Source organism: Arvicanthis niloticus, chromosome 6, assembly GCF_011762505.2.
Source record: "Arvicanthis niloticus isolate mArvNil1 chromosome 6, mArvNil1.pat.X, whole genome shotgun sequence".
Classification (NCBI taxonomy): Eukaryota; Metazoa; Chordata; class Mammalia; order Rodentia; family Muridae; genus Arvicanthis; species Arvicanthis niloticus.
The window spans coordinates 48,737,051-48,756,634 of NC_047663.1; the positions used below are offsets into that span (position 1 = coordinate 48,737,051).

The window sequence follows — 19,584 nt, forward strand, 5'->3', positions numbered from 1 at the left end:
CTAACTTTAAATAAAATTTACTTCACTGGTTAGACCCAAAAATTAATTCATAATTTATAATCATGCATTTATATGTACTTTATACAAAAAAAGGCTCTTTTGGAATTATCAGAAGTTGAATTAAGGAAAGTCAGTTCAGAGGTAAACAAACTAACAACAGCCATCGAACAGACAAAGCAGGGAACTGGAAGCCAGGCCCTAGATAAAGTTCTTAGCAACAAGGAAACAAAGCATTCCACACTTCAACCTGAACATGGCAAGGATGCTGTCAACTACCTGTCGACTACTGTTAGGGTAGTCAGGAGTGCTGAGCATGGCTAAAGCCCCGAGTTCAAGCCTCAGCAACAGAAAACCAGTATCTCCCTACTGGAAACATCCAGTCACTTGCTTTCCTCATTTACCAACAATGCCAGGAAAATGAGGTGTTAGTGTAATAGTTTTTCCACATAAAAATATTTCTAACTGATGCGGAACAGTTTTTAAATGCGCGTGCAATGTTTCTTTCAGTTTTATGACAGTTTTAATTAGAGCAAACCATATTTAATAGTTCTTGTTTTAACTGGTCAGGAGAGGCCCATTTAGGAAACCTATTGGTCTATGTGAGTTACTACAGTTTTTTTTAATAGTGAAAAAACTAGAATTATTATAAAAAGACTCATCATCTTGCTTAGGTCAGACTAGTCAAAGGAGATGGTAACACTGCCTTATGTGGGTCTCCTATGGCCTCACAGACCCTAATACCATCAATTCTTCTGACAGACATGTGCACTTGCTTGGTAGGATGTCCACTAATGTTATGGATTCTAATGTGCAATCTTGAAGTAGATCTTATTCATATTTTAATGAACCTCCACCACTCATTAATGAATTAAAAGCAAGGTCAATAGGCAAGCTTAAAGGTAGCACTCAATCATTTGGGTAAAGCTAACCAAGTAACATCAAGCCAAAGAAAGCAATGTCAAGTAACTCCTCAAAAGGACGTGATAGTACACACATAAAACCCAGAACACAAGAGGCAAAGGCAGGAGGAGCACTGCAGGTCTGGGACCAGGCTCTACCATATAGTGTTCTGGTATAGCCAGTGTTTCACTGGGGCCTCAAGGAAAAGATAATTCTCTCCAGGGTCTGATTTTGGCACTCCAATGCTCAGGCAAGATTAAAGGCACTGTGTTTACTCAATCAGCAATAGGTAGTCATTGTATGAGGGACATCCCAATCCTGTCTCACTGTGCTAACAGCCTGGTAAAACAGAAAGATCCTTTTACATTTTACAAACAAGAAAGCACAGACAAATGACTGTCAAAGCAACACATAAGCCAGGATTCAAGCCAGTCTGTGCTCTGTCCACTGCAGCATGCTGCACTCTTCAAAGTCTGCTATATTCACACTGTAATCCACATACTTCCAGACAATTCACAAACTCAGAAGGAAAGATTAACCACCCTACAACACTCATCAACACAACACTATCTTGGCAATTCCTGTAGCTAAGCAATCACCCAAATATTTAGTAACCCACAAGAGATGTTCTTTCATGAAACATAAGAATTCAGCTCCCAGAGAAGAAAGGAACTTAATTGTTTTTTTAGTAACAAGTGAATCTGTTTCCAAAATAAACACTTCAGACACTAAAAGGAGTAGGAAATAACAACTCCCTCTGGGGTAGAAGCTTTCCCCAATGAACACAAACCCAGAGCTAAGTGCTTTGTGTGCTTAGAAAAATGCATCTACTCTCCACAGCAATTTGTTCTAAGGGTTCCCTACCCAGGGATGAGTAAAACTTTCCTATTAGCCAGCAAACTCAACCCTCTATATAGTTCAAAAGGACATTTATACTAAAACTTTTGTCTACAAAAAAGAGAAAGCCGCAGCTGCACATCACCAGCATCCAAACAGTACCTCCTGCTAAGGGACAGAACTATGCTGGATCGTACAGCAGTGTCATCTGTTGATGGACATCCATGTTCTGGCTTTCATGAATAATGCAACCACAAACATACACATACCTCTGTGGTTTGCTAACATAGAGATTTGTTCCACCTGTATACCAAGAGTGGCACCAACTTTTTTTTTTTTTTTTGAGAAATCTTCACATTGGTTTTTCATAGTGGCTATACAAGTTTACATTCTCACAAATAACAACAAACACAGAATTTAGGAGGCAAAGGCAAGCCTCTGTGAGTTCACAGCCAACTGGTCTACATAGTGAGACTCCACCTCAAAAAGTAAAAAAGAAAACAAAATTCCTCTTTCTCCGTGTCCTCACTACCATCTGTGAGGATTTTTTTTTTTTTTCTTTTTTACATTTATTTGTATCTTTTGATACTTACTTTCCAGAGTCAGTTCTGTCCTTCCACCATGGGTCTTGAAAATCAAACTCAGATCATCAGGCTTGGCACAAGTGCCTTGACTCACTGAACCATCTCTTGGCTCTGTCATTTATTTTTCTAAAGACAATCATTCTGAACTGGAATGAGACAAACTCTCAAAACAGTTTTATGTGTATTTTCCTGGTGGGTGAGGATGGCGAACACTTTAAAGTTTTATTCACCGTCTGTATATCCTCTTTTGAGACCTGACAATTTAGCTTATTTATTGATTGGATGTGGTTGTTTCAAGTGTTGAATTTCTGCAGTTCTTTACATCTACTGAGTATCAGCCATCTGATATGTAACCTGAAGATATGCAACCTTTTCCCACTAGCTCTTCCCTCTGGTGACTGTTTTCTTTGTTGTCCAGAAGCTTCTTCATTTTGATTTTGGGCACCATTCCCTTGCTACCAGAGTACTGTTCAGAAACCCGTATCTTGAAGAATTTTAGCTATGTCTCCTTCCTCTAGCACAGTGGTTCTCAACCTTTCTAATGTCATAGCCCTTAATATAGTTCCTCATGGTGTGGTGACACACAACCATAAAATTATTTCGTTACTACTTCATAACTGTAATTTTGCCATTCTTATGAACTGTAATGCCATATGGCTGTTGGCAAGTGCAACAAGCATTCTTAGCCACTGAATCTTCTCTCCAGCCCCTCCAAAATATGTTTTTGACAGAGTTCTCAAAATGGGAACGTTATACCTATATGAGCTTATTTCTGAGTCCCCCCCCCCCCTTTTTTTTTTTTTTTTTTTTTTTTTGGTTTTTTGAGACATGGTTCCTCTGTGTAGCCTTGGCTGTCCTGGAATTCACTCTGCAGTGCTGGCATTAAAGGTATGCAACACTACCATCAACCCAGCCAATCTTCATTTTTTTGTTTTGTCAGTCTACGTGTCTGCTCTTTGGTCAGCAGTACTTTTTAATTAATAAAAAAAAAAAAAAAAAAAAAGAAAGGGGGGAGAGAGAGAGAAAGAGAGAGAGAGAGAGAGAGAGAGAGAGAGAGAGAGAGAGAGAGAGAGAGAGAACCTTTGATGTGTTGTGAGAATTCTGGAATTTCGGTTTTTTTAAAAACACAGAAATATTAGAAGAAAGTGTTGTTTTAATCCCAGGTGTAGTAGGATGTGGGGCTGATTCAGACTGCCTGCAGCAGCTGACTATGATTTGCCTCATGCTCTAGCAGAGGCATGGTTTTGCCAGCTGCAAATCGTTTCTGTGACTGTGTGACATTTGGAATTCTGGGAAGTTTTCAGAGGGTATATAAATGCTAGGGCCCCAAGAGGCAGGGTTGGTGGTTATTGGTCATTCAGGTGGGTTGTTTGTAGTTTGTTAGTAATTGTGCTCAAAGAAGAAAGAAATTAGATTCAGATATCTCTCTCCCCTCCCCGCTCCGCACCCCAAGCCCCGTCCTTCTTCCCCTCCTATCTAGAGAGAAGGGATAAAACTTGGGGAGGATAAAGGTGGGAAAAGAAGAACCCACAAAGTAGCAAAGATCGGCTACACTGATGTGTAAGTGTCTGTGTGGGTGAGTGTCATTTGTGTGCTTACAGAACCAGAAGAGGGCATCAGAACCTCTGGGGCTGGAGCTAAGAGCAGTTGTGAATCTTACTGGGAACCAAGTCCTCTGCAAGAACTGCCAGCAAGTGCTCTCAAACTACTAATGCCCCAAAGATATTTCTTTCATTTTCTTTGTTCTTTTTTTTTTTTTGGGTTTTGGTTGTATTTTTGATGTTGTTGAGACAGGATCTCTTTATGTAGTCCTGGCTGTTCTAGAACTCATTATATAGAGCCCACTGGCTTTGAATTCACAAAAAATGCTACCATACTGGCTCCATAGGTACATCTTAAAGATCTTAAAGATCACCTGCCTATCCTCTTTTCCTTAGGTCCTGCTGGCACTATGGGCAGCCAAACAAGGCCAATAGGTTTCAGTCCCTCTGACCCAACAATCACAAGTTCTAAGCCATGCAAACTGAATATACAGACTCAAGATCTTTTGGGAATTCCTGGAACTGAGCTTCAAAACTATAAATATAAAAGTATATTGCATACAGAGAAAAACGTGAAAATTCTTTCTCCTTACCTCTTTGGATACCTTTATGTAATAAGCTCCAGCCATTCTTGTCTACCATATCCACATCAGCTTTGTGACTAACCAGAGTGGTGGCAATACTCTCTAGCCGCCGTGAAAGAGCCAGATCTAATGCAAGATCTCCATTATGATCTGTTTCATTAAGCTTCCCAGGTAGCTGCACAGAGAAATTGGAAATCAGCACTCCAGACAGTAGAAAATACAACCTATGCTGATTTCTCCCAACTGACCAACTCCCCCTTTGAAACAAGTCTCAATATGTAGACCAGGCTGGTCTCAAACTCACAGAAATGGGATGACTCCCAAAAAGGTGTATGTCACCACACCTCTTACACAAGTGCCAATTCTAATGCCGTGACTACTTACAGCCCAAATTCAATTGCATTCATAGACTGCTACTGGACCTCCTGAGAGCACTTGCTTTCAGCATCATACAAACAATAGTGATTGGTAAGCAGATGTCAACAACATGGAAGGTGATTAAGAACCACAGTAAAAATGCAGATAGCACTGGCGTGGGGAGAGAATAGAGGATGAAGATGGGATGACAAACCAGCATACAGAATTTTATAACAAAGAGTTAAAGCTGGGCAAGTGGCACATGCCTTTAATCCCAGCACTCAGGAGGCAGAGCTAGGTGAAGCTGAGTTTGAGGCCAGCCTGGTTCATACAGTGAGTTCCAGAGAGTCCTAGAAACTCTGTCTTGAAAAACCAAAAATAAAAAAGCAAAGATTTTCATGAAATGAGGTTTAACAGAGTACTCTTTAGCAGTTTACTGTCTCCTTACACATTAACACCCCATGATAAACCATACTTTCATCTGCATTCCTTTGAAGGCACTGTGGTATACAAAATAATGTGTCCCCCCCTCACCACCCGATACACAGATATTTATGCCCTAATTATCAAATAATATAAGCATGTCAACTTATGTGGCAAAAAGTACCTTTGCAGATGTGATTAAGGCAAGGTACCCTGAGCTAGGAAGAATCCTGGACCAGCCCACAGGGCCCCACCTTATAACAACAAAAAAATTCATGCTTGAGTAAATCAGAATGTAGAAGAGTAGGTCATTAAGAGGTAAAATTAGGCCTTGACCTGTCACTGCTGGCTTTAAAGATGGAATCAATGCTCCTTTGAAGCTAAAGCTTGTGAGGATACCTACAAGCTAAGAATAATACTCAGCTTACAAGAAAATAAAGGCCCTGGACCAGTTGAGAATTTTGCCAACATCGTATGTAAGCAGGAAATGGATTCTTCTCTACAGCTCCATAAAAGACTGCAGCCTTCTGGCTTGGACCTCGAATAGGCAAAGTGTCAAATAATAAGCTGATGTGGGTTTGTTGTTGTTCTAAACTGTACTATTTTATGTGCATTTTGCCTTTTGCCTACCTATAGTGTGTAGACCACATGTGTGGCTAATGCCTACAGAGGTCAGAAGAGTATGTTCCAATCCCTGGGAATGGAGTTACAGTTGGTTGTGAGCTGCCATTTGGGTGTTGAGAACCAAACCTGTGTCCTCTGCAAAAGCAGAAAGTGCTCTCAACTAGCCCAGAATATGTTTAGACTACTAAATTCATGCAAACTTGTTTTGGAAGTAAATAAAAACAAAGTTGGAGTTTTTAGTCAGGTACTGCTGTGATAGCCATTTGGAAATGGGAATGTGGCTTTGGATTGGACTAAGACTGGCAAATTCTGATGAGCAGAACAGAAAATGCCCAGAAGTATCCTGTAAATATTAGAAGTATCTTCATAGAATGTCCAGTGATGGTGCAGACAGAAGCAGGAAATATGGGTAACATTAAAGTTTGGAGAGAGAAAAGAAAAAATGGAGATGCTTCTACAATACCTGGGAATCCATTTCAATCAGATAGAGGAAGACCACATCTTCTCTCTCCACTTTGATAGCTTTATGTAATGGGTACTCTGTTTTGGATTTGATCATTTTGTATAACAACTGAGCACTCAGGCTACTGAAGTCCTCCTTTCGCAAGTCATCCTAAGGATTAAAAACAATGCAGCAAAGTGTTAATACCAATTGTCACTTATTAATAAGCACTTAACATGTGTCAGAGACTTAACACTTTCCAACTAATTTCACCTTTGCTTCCTTTCCAGAGGAAGAAGATGAAGCCTACAGAAGACAGAGAGCTCACACAAGTCTGACAGTGAGAAGATGGCTAGTCCGGATTTGTATTTAAGAGGCACTGGCCACCACACACCACCTATCACAGCACTGCTGGGCCCCAGAGGATGACAGCTAAATGTCAACTCTGATCTTCAACTGGAACCAAGCCATATACAGGAGCCCCACCATGAGTTCAGGTTCCTTCCCTACTAAGCCTACAACAATGGCGATTTCAAAACAAATCAGAACTGTGATAACAATTCACAGAGTCACAACTGTTCTCCACAACTGTCGCCCTATCAGGAAAGGAAAGCTGCCACTCTGTGTCAGCTCTTTAAAGCTAGTTTTCAGCAGGTATGGCAGCACATGCCTTTAATCCCAACAATTAAGAGGCTGAGGAAAGATGCTTGCCATAAGTTTAGTCAGTCTGGGATACACAGTGGGTTTCAGGTCAGTCTGGGCTACAGAACAAGCCCTTATCTCAACTCAACAAGCAACAAGCCCAATTTTCTAGTGGTATCAGAATTAAATCGAGGACCTCGTGCATGCTAGGCAAACACTGTACCACTAAGCTGCATTCCCTGTCCTTTAATTTTTTTCTGAGAAAGGGTCTTGTTCAGTTCCTCAGGCTGGTCTTGAACTTGTTTTGCAGTTTAGCCAGACCATGAATTCAACATCCTCTTGCCTTAGCCCCTGAAGTAATTGGGGTTACAGGCCCATAATGCTACACACACACAGGTCAGTTCTGTTAGATTCCTTAGAATTTTAAGGTTCCTCCCATAAAAACTGTATACAAAAACAATCATAGAAGCTAGTTCATAAAACATTGATTGCTTTATTTATCTATTTATTTAATGTAAAAACAAACAAAAACCCAAAACAAAACTCAGTTTTGTACATCCTGTGCTTGGGAGAAGATAGGAGAATCCCTGGGGCTTCACTGGCACACCAACCTCATCTAATCAGTGAAATCTAGACCAGTGAGAGATCCTGCCTCAAAATACAGGTGGACAGTACTTGAGTAACCCCACCAGAGGTTGTTCTCTAGCCTCTATAGCCACATACGTGCACCTGTACACACATACTAAAGTATAAAACAAACCATAACAAAGAAATGTAAAACTTGTTATTTATGATGAAAACCCAAGAAGTGAAGCAGTGGAGAAAGCTCTTTGACAGATAGCTGAATACTGGGTCACAGCTTCTTCAGGATAATGCTGAAGGAGGGTGCTCTTGATGGCTGTTCCTGAATCTTAGCCACCTCTGCCTGTTCCACTATAGCCCCTCAGAACACTTTCAAAATCGAAAAAGCCTCACAGGTCATCAAACAGCAAAGACTAGTTATCAGAGAGGTGACTATGGAAGCAAAGCCTAAACTGGTATCTCCAACTGCAGTGTGAAGGCTTGTCCATACCACACAATCTCTTACTCACCCAGTGACTTGCAATAATTTCTGCACAATAGTTCATCAGTGTGCTGGCATTTAATTCCTCTGCAGTTTGATAGAAGCGAATACAGTTCCTAACATTCACCAGAGACATAACACCCTTCTCACATCTATAAGAGATTATTCAATAATGATTATTGATTAAGGATTAGCGAGGCAAATAATAAATAAACCAAATAAATAAATAAACCAAAGACAATAATTGCTACACTAGCTATGTCTAGTAAAACTAAGGGGTAAGGCTGAGTACTGTATTGAATAAGGAAGTATGGTTAGGCTGCTGTATTTTATTTATGTGTGTATTTTTACTTATTGAAATCAATTTTTATTATTTTACTAAACCTGGTCATACACATTTCATTTTTGAGATGGGGTGTCTCACTATGGAGCCCAGGCTAGCTGTGAAGTCAGGCTCCTCTTGCCTAAGCCTGGCTTACACTGTGCTTTGAAGTACTTGTACTAGACAATATATTACAACACTGTTTTGAGCAGATTGAAAATAACTTGAAAAAAATAAAAAACCTATGAAGCTTAAACTTCAAGAGCTTCAAAAGTAATCACAAGAAACCCATTGATCACATGTACAGGACATTTTTAAATCAAACACAAAACAGACTGGTTTCAGTTCTTTGGCACTAAATTGTATGGAATATGCCTGCAAATTCCAGATAACTCTATTAGTGTTCTTAAAGTTCCAAATACAAGAGTCTATGCTTAATAAATATCTCCTTAAAAGTCCTCTCAAATGGCAAAGTGATATTTTGTATAAATTGTAGTTAAGAAGGCTAGAGAGATATAGCTAAGAATTTGAGAAGAGCACTGGCTGTTCTTCCAGAGGACCTAGATTCGGTTCACAGCTAACAACCATCTAACTTCTGTTCTAGGGGATCCAGTGCTCTCTTCAGACCTTCATGGGTACTGCATATATAGTGCACAGATATACATGTAGGCAAAACACTTAGACAATAATAATGATAATTATAATAAGTGAGTACATTATACTTCAGGGACTAGAAAATAGGACAGTGGCAGAATGTTAGTTCAGGATATATTTGTATTTGGGTTCAATCCCTAGTAACACTGGGGGATGGGGAGGTGAAAGAGTAGGGGGTATGTATGTGGACTTATCAGATAGCTCAGCAGCTAAGAATAATTGTTCCTCCAAAGGACCTATGTTTGGTTCCCAGTACATGTCATGTGGTTCACAGTTCACAGTTGTAAGGAATCTGATGTTCTCCTTTAGCTTCTCCAGGCACCAACCCCATACACATATATACACATAAATAAAAGTTTTACAAATAAAATAACTACAATTCAATATAGCTATATTTTAAAGAATATCCAAAATATCTATAAGATAGTGAAACAATTATGAGTCAGATCAGTATTCAAGAGTGGATTCAATCCTCAGTAACACACACACACACACCAGACCACAGTATGCCAAGAGAAAATTAGGCATAATGTGTATCCCCACAAAGCCAGGCAATAAAACATGATAAATAACTAACAGACTAACAAGAGAATATCATCTACATCCCTGTAGCACAAAGCTGTCTCCACATCCTACCATAGAAGATAAAGAGATTATTCTATGACAGAATTCCTGGAAATCTTATTGTGCCTTCCACAGCATAAGGCCTATTGAGAAAGGTGGCTGACATGGTCTTTCAAATCAGATTCAGCTCCAAAGGTAGCCACAGAGGCCCAGCAGTAGCCTAATCATGGGTCCTGGTATCTACCACTTATTTTCTACAGCCTCAACAAAAGCTTTCTAATCACACAGCAGAAATTAGTGATGAGAGAAAATGAGTCTCTGTGATTCTATCTCAGTTTCTGTGGCATGAGAATGGTACCTGATCTTAGAGATGTTGGGACTCTATGGGTTTCAAGATGAAGGAAAGCAGATGCAGTCAGCAGTGCAGAAGACACTTGAAGGCATGTTTGTACGTTCATGTTTCCTACCTCTTACCCCACCCCTTTCTAAAGCCCAACACTCCTTTCCTGAAGGAAAACAGACACTGCAAACCTTAACAGCTAATATTAATGAAGCTTAATACTACTGTAAATAACTGAGTAGCAGGTAATTCTCAGTCTCAGTGATGAGCATTAGGTAATAGGAATAGAGAAGGACCCTAAGAGTTAGAGAGGTAGGGGAAGGGGGAGGGCAGTGAGAGAGAGAGAGTGGAAGAGCAGAGACAAGGAAGGGAGGAGGACACAGTGGGACAGACCTGGAAAAGAGAAACCAAAATTTCAACCTTACAAATTAAGAGTAGGCCGAACAAGAAAATAGCCATTTTCCATCAATAGGAATAGGCACCTATTTTATATGTCCTAGGTATAATGTCTTTAAGTAACATTGCTGACTTAGTGTAAAGAAGCACCTCTCCCAGGGCACTTTTAGGGCCAGTTGTGGTGCACACCTTCAATCCCAGCACATGATAGGCAGAAGTAGCCAAGCCAAGGCTACATGTGAGACCTTGTCTCAATTGCCCCTAAATTATTCATTCATACATTTATTATTATGAGAGAGAGAGGGAGGGAGGGGGAGAGAGAGAGAGAGAGAGAGAGAGAGAGAGAGAGAGAGAGAGAACAAAAGTGTGAAGGCCAGAGGACAACTTTCAAGTCAGTTCTCTTCTTCCAAAGTAAATTATTTTAGGGATCAAACTTGGGTTATCAAGTTTATGTAGCAAGGATTTTACCTGCTGAGCAATCTCATCAACCCTTCCACAGCATTTTTAAAAGGAAGTTAAAATGAGTATGTAGACACCTTACTATAAGAATACAAGTTTTGGGCACTGGTGATATACCCCTTTGATCCTAGCACTCGGGAGGTAGAGAGAGTTAGATCTCTGTTGAGTTCAAGGCCAGCCTGGTCTACACAGAGAAATCCTATCTCAAAACAAAACAAAACAAAAAGCAAAAGAAATGAAAACAAACAAGTTTCAGAGTAGGAACACATACCTCAATTCTCAATACTTGGGAGGCTGAAGCAAGGAGACTTCGAACAAGAGTTCAAAGAAAACCTGGGCTACAAAATGAATTGGCTATAATATGTAACACTAGCTCAAAAACTAAAACAGTATCTTCCCAAACCTTAGTTTTCTGTACCACTGGAGTCTCCAAGTACACTGCATACCACAACAAAGGGTAACAAAGCTATTGTGGCCTGTCCACAACTATGAAGTTAAGTGCTCCAGGAGAAAACTAGTTTCTGACAGATGAAATTTGTAGTGCCCAACATGATACTCTTGCTATAACAGTGTCCTAGCAGCAGGTGGTCTACCACATAGGACTGCAAGGATTCCAGATCACATCTGCAGAGCACTTAGTTTAAACACTTGGACAGACAGTGGCCTCGACTCTGAAAATTCTAGTCTTCCTTCTTACTGCCAAGGGACTGGAACACAGTTCATAACAACAGATGTTTTCTTACAAACAGTTCATTTTCACTCATTTTGATCCCCTGAGTGCCATTTGTCATGTGAATAGACTATAACTAGTAACTAACATGATTTATACAACAAAAGAATATATTTCTCTTCTTTTTTCTTTCTTTTTTTGAGATAGGGTTCTTCTTTGTGAAGTCCTGGTTATCCAGGAACTCAGTCTGTAGACAAAGCTGGCCACTACCTCACAGAGATTCACCTGCCTCTGCCTCCCAAATTAGTGGGATTAATGGCATGTGCCAACACCACCTGGCAAAAATACATAATTTTATTAATTTCTCAGCTCAAAGTTTCTACTTGAAAAGTAGCAAGGCAGGCTTGTTTTTCCTCTGGAGGAAAAATATTATTAGTACATTTTTATAATTTGATATCCAGAAAGCATACAAAAGCACAAAGCAATCTATCTTCTTGTTTTTGAAACAGAAGCTTACCATGTATAACTCTAGTTGGTCTGGCATTCTCTTTATGGACCAGACTATACTCAGAGGTCCATCTTTCTCTATCTCCAAAGTGCTGGAATTAATGGCACATGCCACCATGCCAAGCAAAGATTTATTCATTATTCTTATGTGTATGTCTGTCTATGTGAGTCCATGTGCTTGGCAAAAAAGCCTCACAAGGCCAGGAAACAGCATCTGAGCACCAGAAAGTGGTTGTGAGCCCCTGGGAAACAAACCTGAGTCCTCTCCAAGAGCAACACAGGCTTTTAATCTCTGAACCATATTTCTAGCCCATACATCTGATTTTTAAAGTATAAATCACGGACCCTACAAACTCCTGTCTGGTTTTCTTTCTTTTTTGCTTTTGCATTTGCTTTGTTTTGTTTTGTTTGACAGGGTTTTTTTATGTAGCCCTGGCTGTCCTAGAATTTACTCTGTAGACCAAACTGACCTCGAACTCACAGGAGATCTGCCTTTCTTTGCCTCCTAAGTGTTGGGATTAAAGGTGTGTGCCACCATGCTCTTTTCAGATTGATCCATATATGTGGAATATGATAACTACTGAGAGAAAAATACACAGATGAACAATGGTTGGGTTATAGGTGTCTGCCTTTCTTTGCCTCCTAAGTGCTGGGATTAAAGGTGTGTGCCACCATGCTCTTTTCAGATTGATCCATATATGTGGAATATGATAACTACTGAGAGAAAAATACACAGATGAACAACGGATGGGTTATAGGTGACCTACTTTTTCTTTATATAATTCTGTTTTCCAAATTGCATATACTATACTCGTATTTATAATCAATAAAAATACTGTCATTCAAGAGATCCTTGAATAAAGTCAGGGGTCATTAGACTACTTTCTTGCTGATTGGAGTCACTGGGTTCCTTAAGGCAAATATGGTCTTTGCAGTTAGGATTTTATTATTATTATTATTATTATTATTATTATTATTATTATTATTATTAATTTCTCTTCCTCTTCTTTTTCCTCTTCCTTCTTTGCTCAGAACTACTAAACTGCCACCAACATCAACCAGCAACTACCAACAAAAACCAAACAACCCACACCACCTCTTGGAGCCCTAGCATTTATATAATCTCTGAAAACTCCCCAGACTTGTAAATGTCACACAAACATAGAAACTATCTGCAGTTAGCAAAATCACACCCCTGCTAGAGCACAAGGCAAATCACGGTCAGCTGCTGTGGACAGCTACTGAAGCAGCCCCATATCCCACATCTAGGATTGAAAAGAAAACATTCTTATAATATTTCTGTATTTTTTAAAGAAACCAAAATTCCAAAATTGTCATTATACCCTTCTTTTTGATCAAATTAATTATTAATATCTCCAAGCCATCAGGACCTCTCTATCATAGAAATCAGTGCATTGACTTCACACAAAACTGCATACTTTTGCCAGAGCCTGTTGACTTAACATCCTAGATGTGTCATTTTTCTGCCTGACAGCAGTGGGCACTCTATGACCTCATTAAAAGACAGCACTCATTCGAGTCCTGGTCTCTTCCATACCAGCTTTTAAGAAAAGCCATGAAAAACAATATCCACAACCAACAGAAAAAATTGAGCAGCTGGTAATGTTGATAGTCATGAGGCTTAAGCAATCCATAAAGAATAAACATTTTAATTAAAGGATCCATTAAATCAATTACAATTACCTATACCAATTCCAGAACATTTTATTAAAGCAATTTTATAAGCAAGTCTGATATAGTCAATGAGAAAGCTGAGGATATTTTTTGGGGGGGGATATAAACAATTTAATTAAAATTGGTATAAATTTATATTTATGTAATTCAAAAACTCAATAAACAAACAATAATTAACTAGAGGACTTCAATAATAAAGTTAGTTGTGTTAATTATCGAATCCTAAATACCTTGGACTTGTCTATATTTAAATTAGATTTAGATATTAAAACAGTTCTCAGTTCAATTGGAAGAACTCTGTCTATGGATTCCCGAGAGACTCTGGGGTAATCCTAGTGAAAAACCCCCTCATAGTAAAAAGAAAAGAGCAAGCAGCTCCTGGCAGCCAAGTCTCTCTTTGATCTTCTGGGTGAAGGCAAAAGCGCTGAAACCACCCAGGAGAGGGGCTGCTTCCCCAACACTCAAGAGAACAAAAGGAGATCATGAAGCACTGTAAAAAGAATATGTCAACCACACTGGCCACCAAGAGCCACAGCCACAGCGTGTGGACAGCATTCTGCTTGGCACCATCTGATAAGCATTTTGTCTCTTACTGTTCTAAAATGCCAACTTCGGACAGGAACAGAGAAAATGCACCATAAAAACATACCATGCTAGCTCTTTGGGACCTAAAAAAGCAGCTAATTGCAATGAAGTTAAGCCTTTACTGATACTGGCTACAAAACCTACTGAACCAAAAAGTACTGAACACTCTCTGGACACTAAAGTGCTTCCAAAAAGGAGTATCTGACCAAAATGTAATAGAATGAAAGGCAAAGCCAAGAATCTGGACACTGGATTCTATTCATCCATATCCAGTGGTTCATTTATACAATCATATATCTAAGGTAACAGTAGAAGACAAAAAAAAACAACAAACAGCACTGGCAAAATGTAGCTTACCAGTAACACAAAGCAACAGAGAAACCAGCCTCTCCTACATCACCTTTAAAGAACCCCTAGCAGTTATCACATGGCAGAAGCTGCTTTCCCAGAGCTTGGCACAAGTAAGCTTAGCCACCACTTGCAGGGACTTGAACACATCAGCTGTGACTTGCCTCTCCCTAAGGAGCTGGAGCTGAAAACGATTGGCCAGTTTCATCAATTCAGTCAGGAACACATCATCCTCTCTGAACTCTAACTCATCCGTATAGATCCAGCGAAGCATTGTCATTGTCACCTCAGGATTCGCATCTAGTTAGAGAAAGAGAGTAGATGACACACTTAGGCCTTCTAGAAGTAACCCTAAAATCTGTGGTTAGCAAAGTAAATTATGGTACACCTAACTCAAGGAAATACAATGTAACAGGCCCCCATACCTTAGTATGCCTCTAGACCTTAGCACAACTAATGCCATAATGGAAGTGCCATGTAGGCCTTGAAACCTAGCATGTAGGCAGCGACATCTGCCAAAACAAAAATAAAGACCTATAGTTCTGGAAAGATCCCTAAATGTATTAACCTTGCTTTCTGGCTTCTGTAATTCTGCTTCTGACTAACTATTCTAACTGAAGTATGTCAACCCAGGATATGTTTTTTTGTGTTTAAACTTCCACCCTGAGAAGGGCTTGGAACTGCATTCAGACCACAAACATCCAGTGAAATTGTAGGCCAGCTGATCTTTTCTGGTGGATACCTCCTAACAATACAGCCATTAAAAATGGTGACAGTTGAAGCTGGAAAGATGGCTCAGGAGTTAAGAACACTGGTTGATCTTCCAGAGGACCTAGGTTTAATTCCCAGCAACCACACTGCAGCTCACACCTGTCTGTCACTCCAGTTCCATGCTCTGATACACACGCGCGCACACACACGCGCGCGCATACACACGCACACGCACGCACACACATGTGAGTGCACACATATATACAGGCAAAACACCAATGAACATTTTTTAAAAAGGTGATAATCTGTCTGAGTCCAAAAAAAAATGTTATAAGTTTTGTATGAGGAAGCAATACGGTCAAATTTGTTGGAAAAATATTTGAGACATAAGATAAAAAATTAATGAAATTTCTTCTTTTTTTAAAAAAATTTTTTTTTCAGTCAGTGTTTCTCTGTGTAGCTGTGGCTCTCCTGGAACTCACTCTGTAGACCAAGCTGGCCTCAAATTCAGAGATTCACCTGCCATGTCTCCTGAGTTCTGGGATTAGAGTGTGTAACTCCATGCTCAGCAGAATTTCTAATAAAATATCCTATAGATAAAAACAAAACAGGTATCTAATAGAAATATGAGCAATGGATATAAATAAGTGATCCATGAAAATAAAAGCACCCAATAAGATTTACCAATAAACAAATATATATTTAAACTATAGTACATTTTTTGTCTCTCAGACAAAAGGATTTATTTGTTTATTTATTTTTGTTTTGCTTTGTTTTTGTTTTGAGACAGGATATCTCTGAATAGCCCTGACTGTCCTGGAATTTACTCTGCCTCCTCAGTACAAGGATTAAAGGAGTGCATCATAACTGACTGGCCTATTTATTCATTTTTCATCACTTATCTGCAGTACTGGAGATTGGAAAGACTATTTTATGTGTATGGGCACTTTGCCTGCATGTATGGCTGTGTACCAATTGCATTCCTGGTGCCCAAGGAGACCATAAAAGGATGTTGGATCCCCTGGAACTAGAGTTACAAATGGTCGGTCCCATTGTGTGGTTACTGGGAGTCAATCCCAGATTCTCTAGAAGAGCAGTCAGAGCTCCACTGAGCTATCTTCTCTAGTCTGTAGCCAAGATTTTTAATTTTTATTTTATTTACTCATTTATTTATTTATTTATTTATTTATTTATTTATTTATTTATTTATTTGGTTTTTCGAGACAGGGTTTCTCTGTGTAGTCCTGGCTATCCTGGAACTCTGTAGACCAGGCTGGCCTTGAACTCAGAAATCTGCCTGCCTCTGCCTCCCAAGTGCCAGGATTAAAGGAGTGCGCCACCACTGCCAGGCACCAAGATTTTTAAAGATTTAAAGACTTACACAGGAATTACTCACATAAATTGTTATCCTAAGCAAACAATAGGGTAAATACAGGAAATAATGTTATTTTAATAATGAACTGAGACAAAATATTTGTTAGTGTGTTTTGAGACAAGGTCTCTCACTATGTAGCCTGGGCAAGCCTGGGAAGAGCAGCATCCTTGCCTTAGCCACCCAAATTTGTGAGATTACAGGTATATGGGATTACACACTCTGTTTAAGAGTCCCACAAAATGTTAATAAAAACATAATATAACACACAGGAAAATCTGCAACAACTAAGACTATATTTCTATTTACAGAGGTTTAGAAAACTAGGAATACATTTGGTATAATTTCATTTTTGCTTCATGTATTTGGGAGTATAAATGTACCATTGTGTAAATACATATATATCTAAATTTACTATACATTCATGAGGCTCTGTCTATTCATCAATCAATCAATCAATCAATAAATCAATCAATCCAAAACCTGGAAGGATACATATGAAAATATGAACTCAAGCATAATTCACGATTTTTCTTTTAGTTTGATTTTTACTTAGTAAATATATTATTTGTTTATTTTTTAAAGTTAAAGACTATACAGCTACTTGAAGGAAATATTTATTATAAAAATCATCATTTAAAATATCTAAAACTAGTACTGAGAATGTGGCTCAGCTAGTAATGATTGCCTATTGCCTATCATGCAAGAAGCCTTGGAATGATCTCTAAATGACATAAAACCAGGTGTAGTGGCTCATACCTGTAATATTAGCAATTGGGAAACAGAAGGATCAAGTTCAAGGTCATCTCTGACTATATACTGTGAATTCTAAGCCAAGCTGGACTATTTGATCCTGTCTCAAAACACAAAACAAGCCAACAAACTAACCTATACTGTTATTTCTATTAAATCAGCTCTCAATCAGTCAGAATACAGAGAGTGATGCTCAGAAGACAAGTTAAAGCCACAGTTTGCATAAAGGTTCTCCAAGAGTAGTCCTGAGCAAGCAGACTCCTAACAGAGTTTAACTCTCAAGCCCACTCAGGCCCAGTGAAGAAAACTGGGGATGGACTGAGCATTTGCATTTTAACAAGTCTATTAAATTACTGTGATGCTCACTGAGGTTTTTGGGAGACTATATTCAATTCGTAGTTATCAAGGAAAACTCCAATAAGGACTAGGAATACATTATTAATAACTAGGCAACAACAGTTCAGCTCTGATGAGCCTTCTATTACAACTACGCACAGTGAGAAGGATGGGTTGAAGGGAGTGATGTTGAACAGAACTGAAAATCTGATGTGTTCACAGCAGATAAGTTAACCATTGCCTGCTAAAACAACCAGAGAGAGAGAGAGGTGGGGCAAAAATAAATAATGCTGTTTCTTTTTTCCTTTGTCTTCCTCAGTAATGTAGTGACAATAGTGAAAATTTTTCATTTTGCTTTCTTTTTGATTTTTGAGACAAAGTTATGTCAAGGTAGCCCCAGCTAGCTTGGCCTGGAGCTCATAAGCCTCCTACCTCGGCCTCCTAAGTACTGGGATTACACAAACACACCATCAACCCAGGTAAAATTACTATCCCAAGATTGCAATAAGTAGTAATACTAAACTTGAAAGAATTGATAAACCAGCATAAAAGGAAAAAAAAGTATATACATACACACACACACATCCATCCAGAAACACTGAACAATCAGCCTCCTTGACATAATGGTATTTAAAGAATTCTAGATCTGCCTGGCCTTGGTGCATACACATAATGCCAGCACTTGGGACAGTGCTGAATTATATATGATACAATCTAGGCAGCAGGATGACAAGTTGAACATCAGCCTAAACTATATAGTGAGCTCCAAGCCATCCTGGGTAACATAGCAAGACTCCACCTCAAAATAAATACGATGGAGGTATCGCTCAGTGGTGGAGTGCTTGCCTAGCATTTGAGAGCCCGAGTTTAATCCTCAGTATTGTAAATAAGCAAAGCACTACATCCAGCAACTGCAGTACATTCTCTTTCCAAATGCACACAGTATAGTCACTGAGACAGATATACACTGAGCCATTAAACAACAGTGTCTCATGTAGCCCTGGCCAGAATATAACTGATAATGTACCAAAGTACATTTCATGAGTCTCATAACTGCTAGCATCAAAAGTTTTGATAGGCCGGGCAGTGGTGGCTCACACCTTTAATCCCAGCACTTGGGAGGCAGAGGCAGGCAGATTTCTGAGTTCGAGGCTAGCCTGGTCTACAGAGAGAGTTCCAGGACAGCCAGGACTACACAGAGAAACCCTGTCTCGAAAAAAACAAAAAACAAAAAAACAAACAAACAAAAAGTTTTGATAGATGAAGTATAAAAAGATGTTAGCCTAGTCTTAGTATCTTTCAAACAAATGTGAGTAATTTTCAAATTTTTATTATCTTTTGTAGTCTTTGTAAACTATATGCCTGTGGAGTTACTACCATACAATTTGTGAAAAACACTTTCGTAATCAAATGGCTCTTGGAAACTATACTAATTTTATTCTATAGGGGTTGGAGATGCGCAGTTTAAAAAGATCTCATTTTGAAAAGGAAGAGCCACAGCTCTGACTGTTCCCATGGACTGCGGCCTCACAGGAGAGACCTTCCTTCAACACAAGCATTTACATTCTAGCTGAGTGCATGCACCCACACATCTGCATTTATGCTTGTCTATTTGTGCTTACAAGAGAGAAGTAAAGGTTTCAAGTTAAACCTTAGAAATGATCAGAAAGATAATCCACTCACTGTGGAGCACTGGTTGTGCATCTCTTTAATCCCAGCAGTTGGGAGGCAGAGGCAAGTGGATCTTTGTGAGTTCAAGGCCAGCCTGATCAGTGAGTTCTAGAACTACACAGTGAGTTCTAGGATAGCTAAGGCTTTGCAGAAAAACCTTGTTGCAAAACCACAAAAAAAAAAATAAATAAATAAATAAATAAA

The 19,584-nt window shown here is 39.2% G+C and overlaps 1 protein-coding gene across 2 annotated transcripts in view; it reads right to left on the minus strand.

Annotated features, from left to right (window-relative positions):
* Ankfy1 (ankyrin repeat and FYVE domain containing 1) overlaps positions 1-19,584 on the minus strand; it is a 72,289-nt gene that overhangs the window by 29,450 nt on the left and 23,255 nt on the right. For both annotated transcript variants that reach the window (XM_034507031.2, XM_034507029.2), the window contains exons 4-7: positions 14,702-14,837; positions 8,026-8,149; positions 6,314-6,463; positions 4,456-4,621 (exon numbers count right to left, since the gene is read on the minus strand). In XM_034507031.2, coding sequence (XP_034362922.1) covers positions 4,456-4,621; positions 6,314-6,463; positions 8,026-8,149; positions 14,702-14,837 — 576 coding nt within the window. The remainder of the gene's footprint in view (positions 1-4,455; positions 4,622-6,313; positions 6,464-8,025; positions 8,150-14,701; positions 14,838-19,584) is intronic.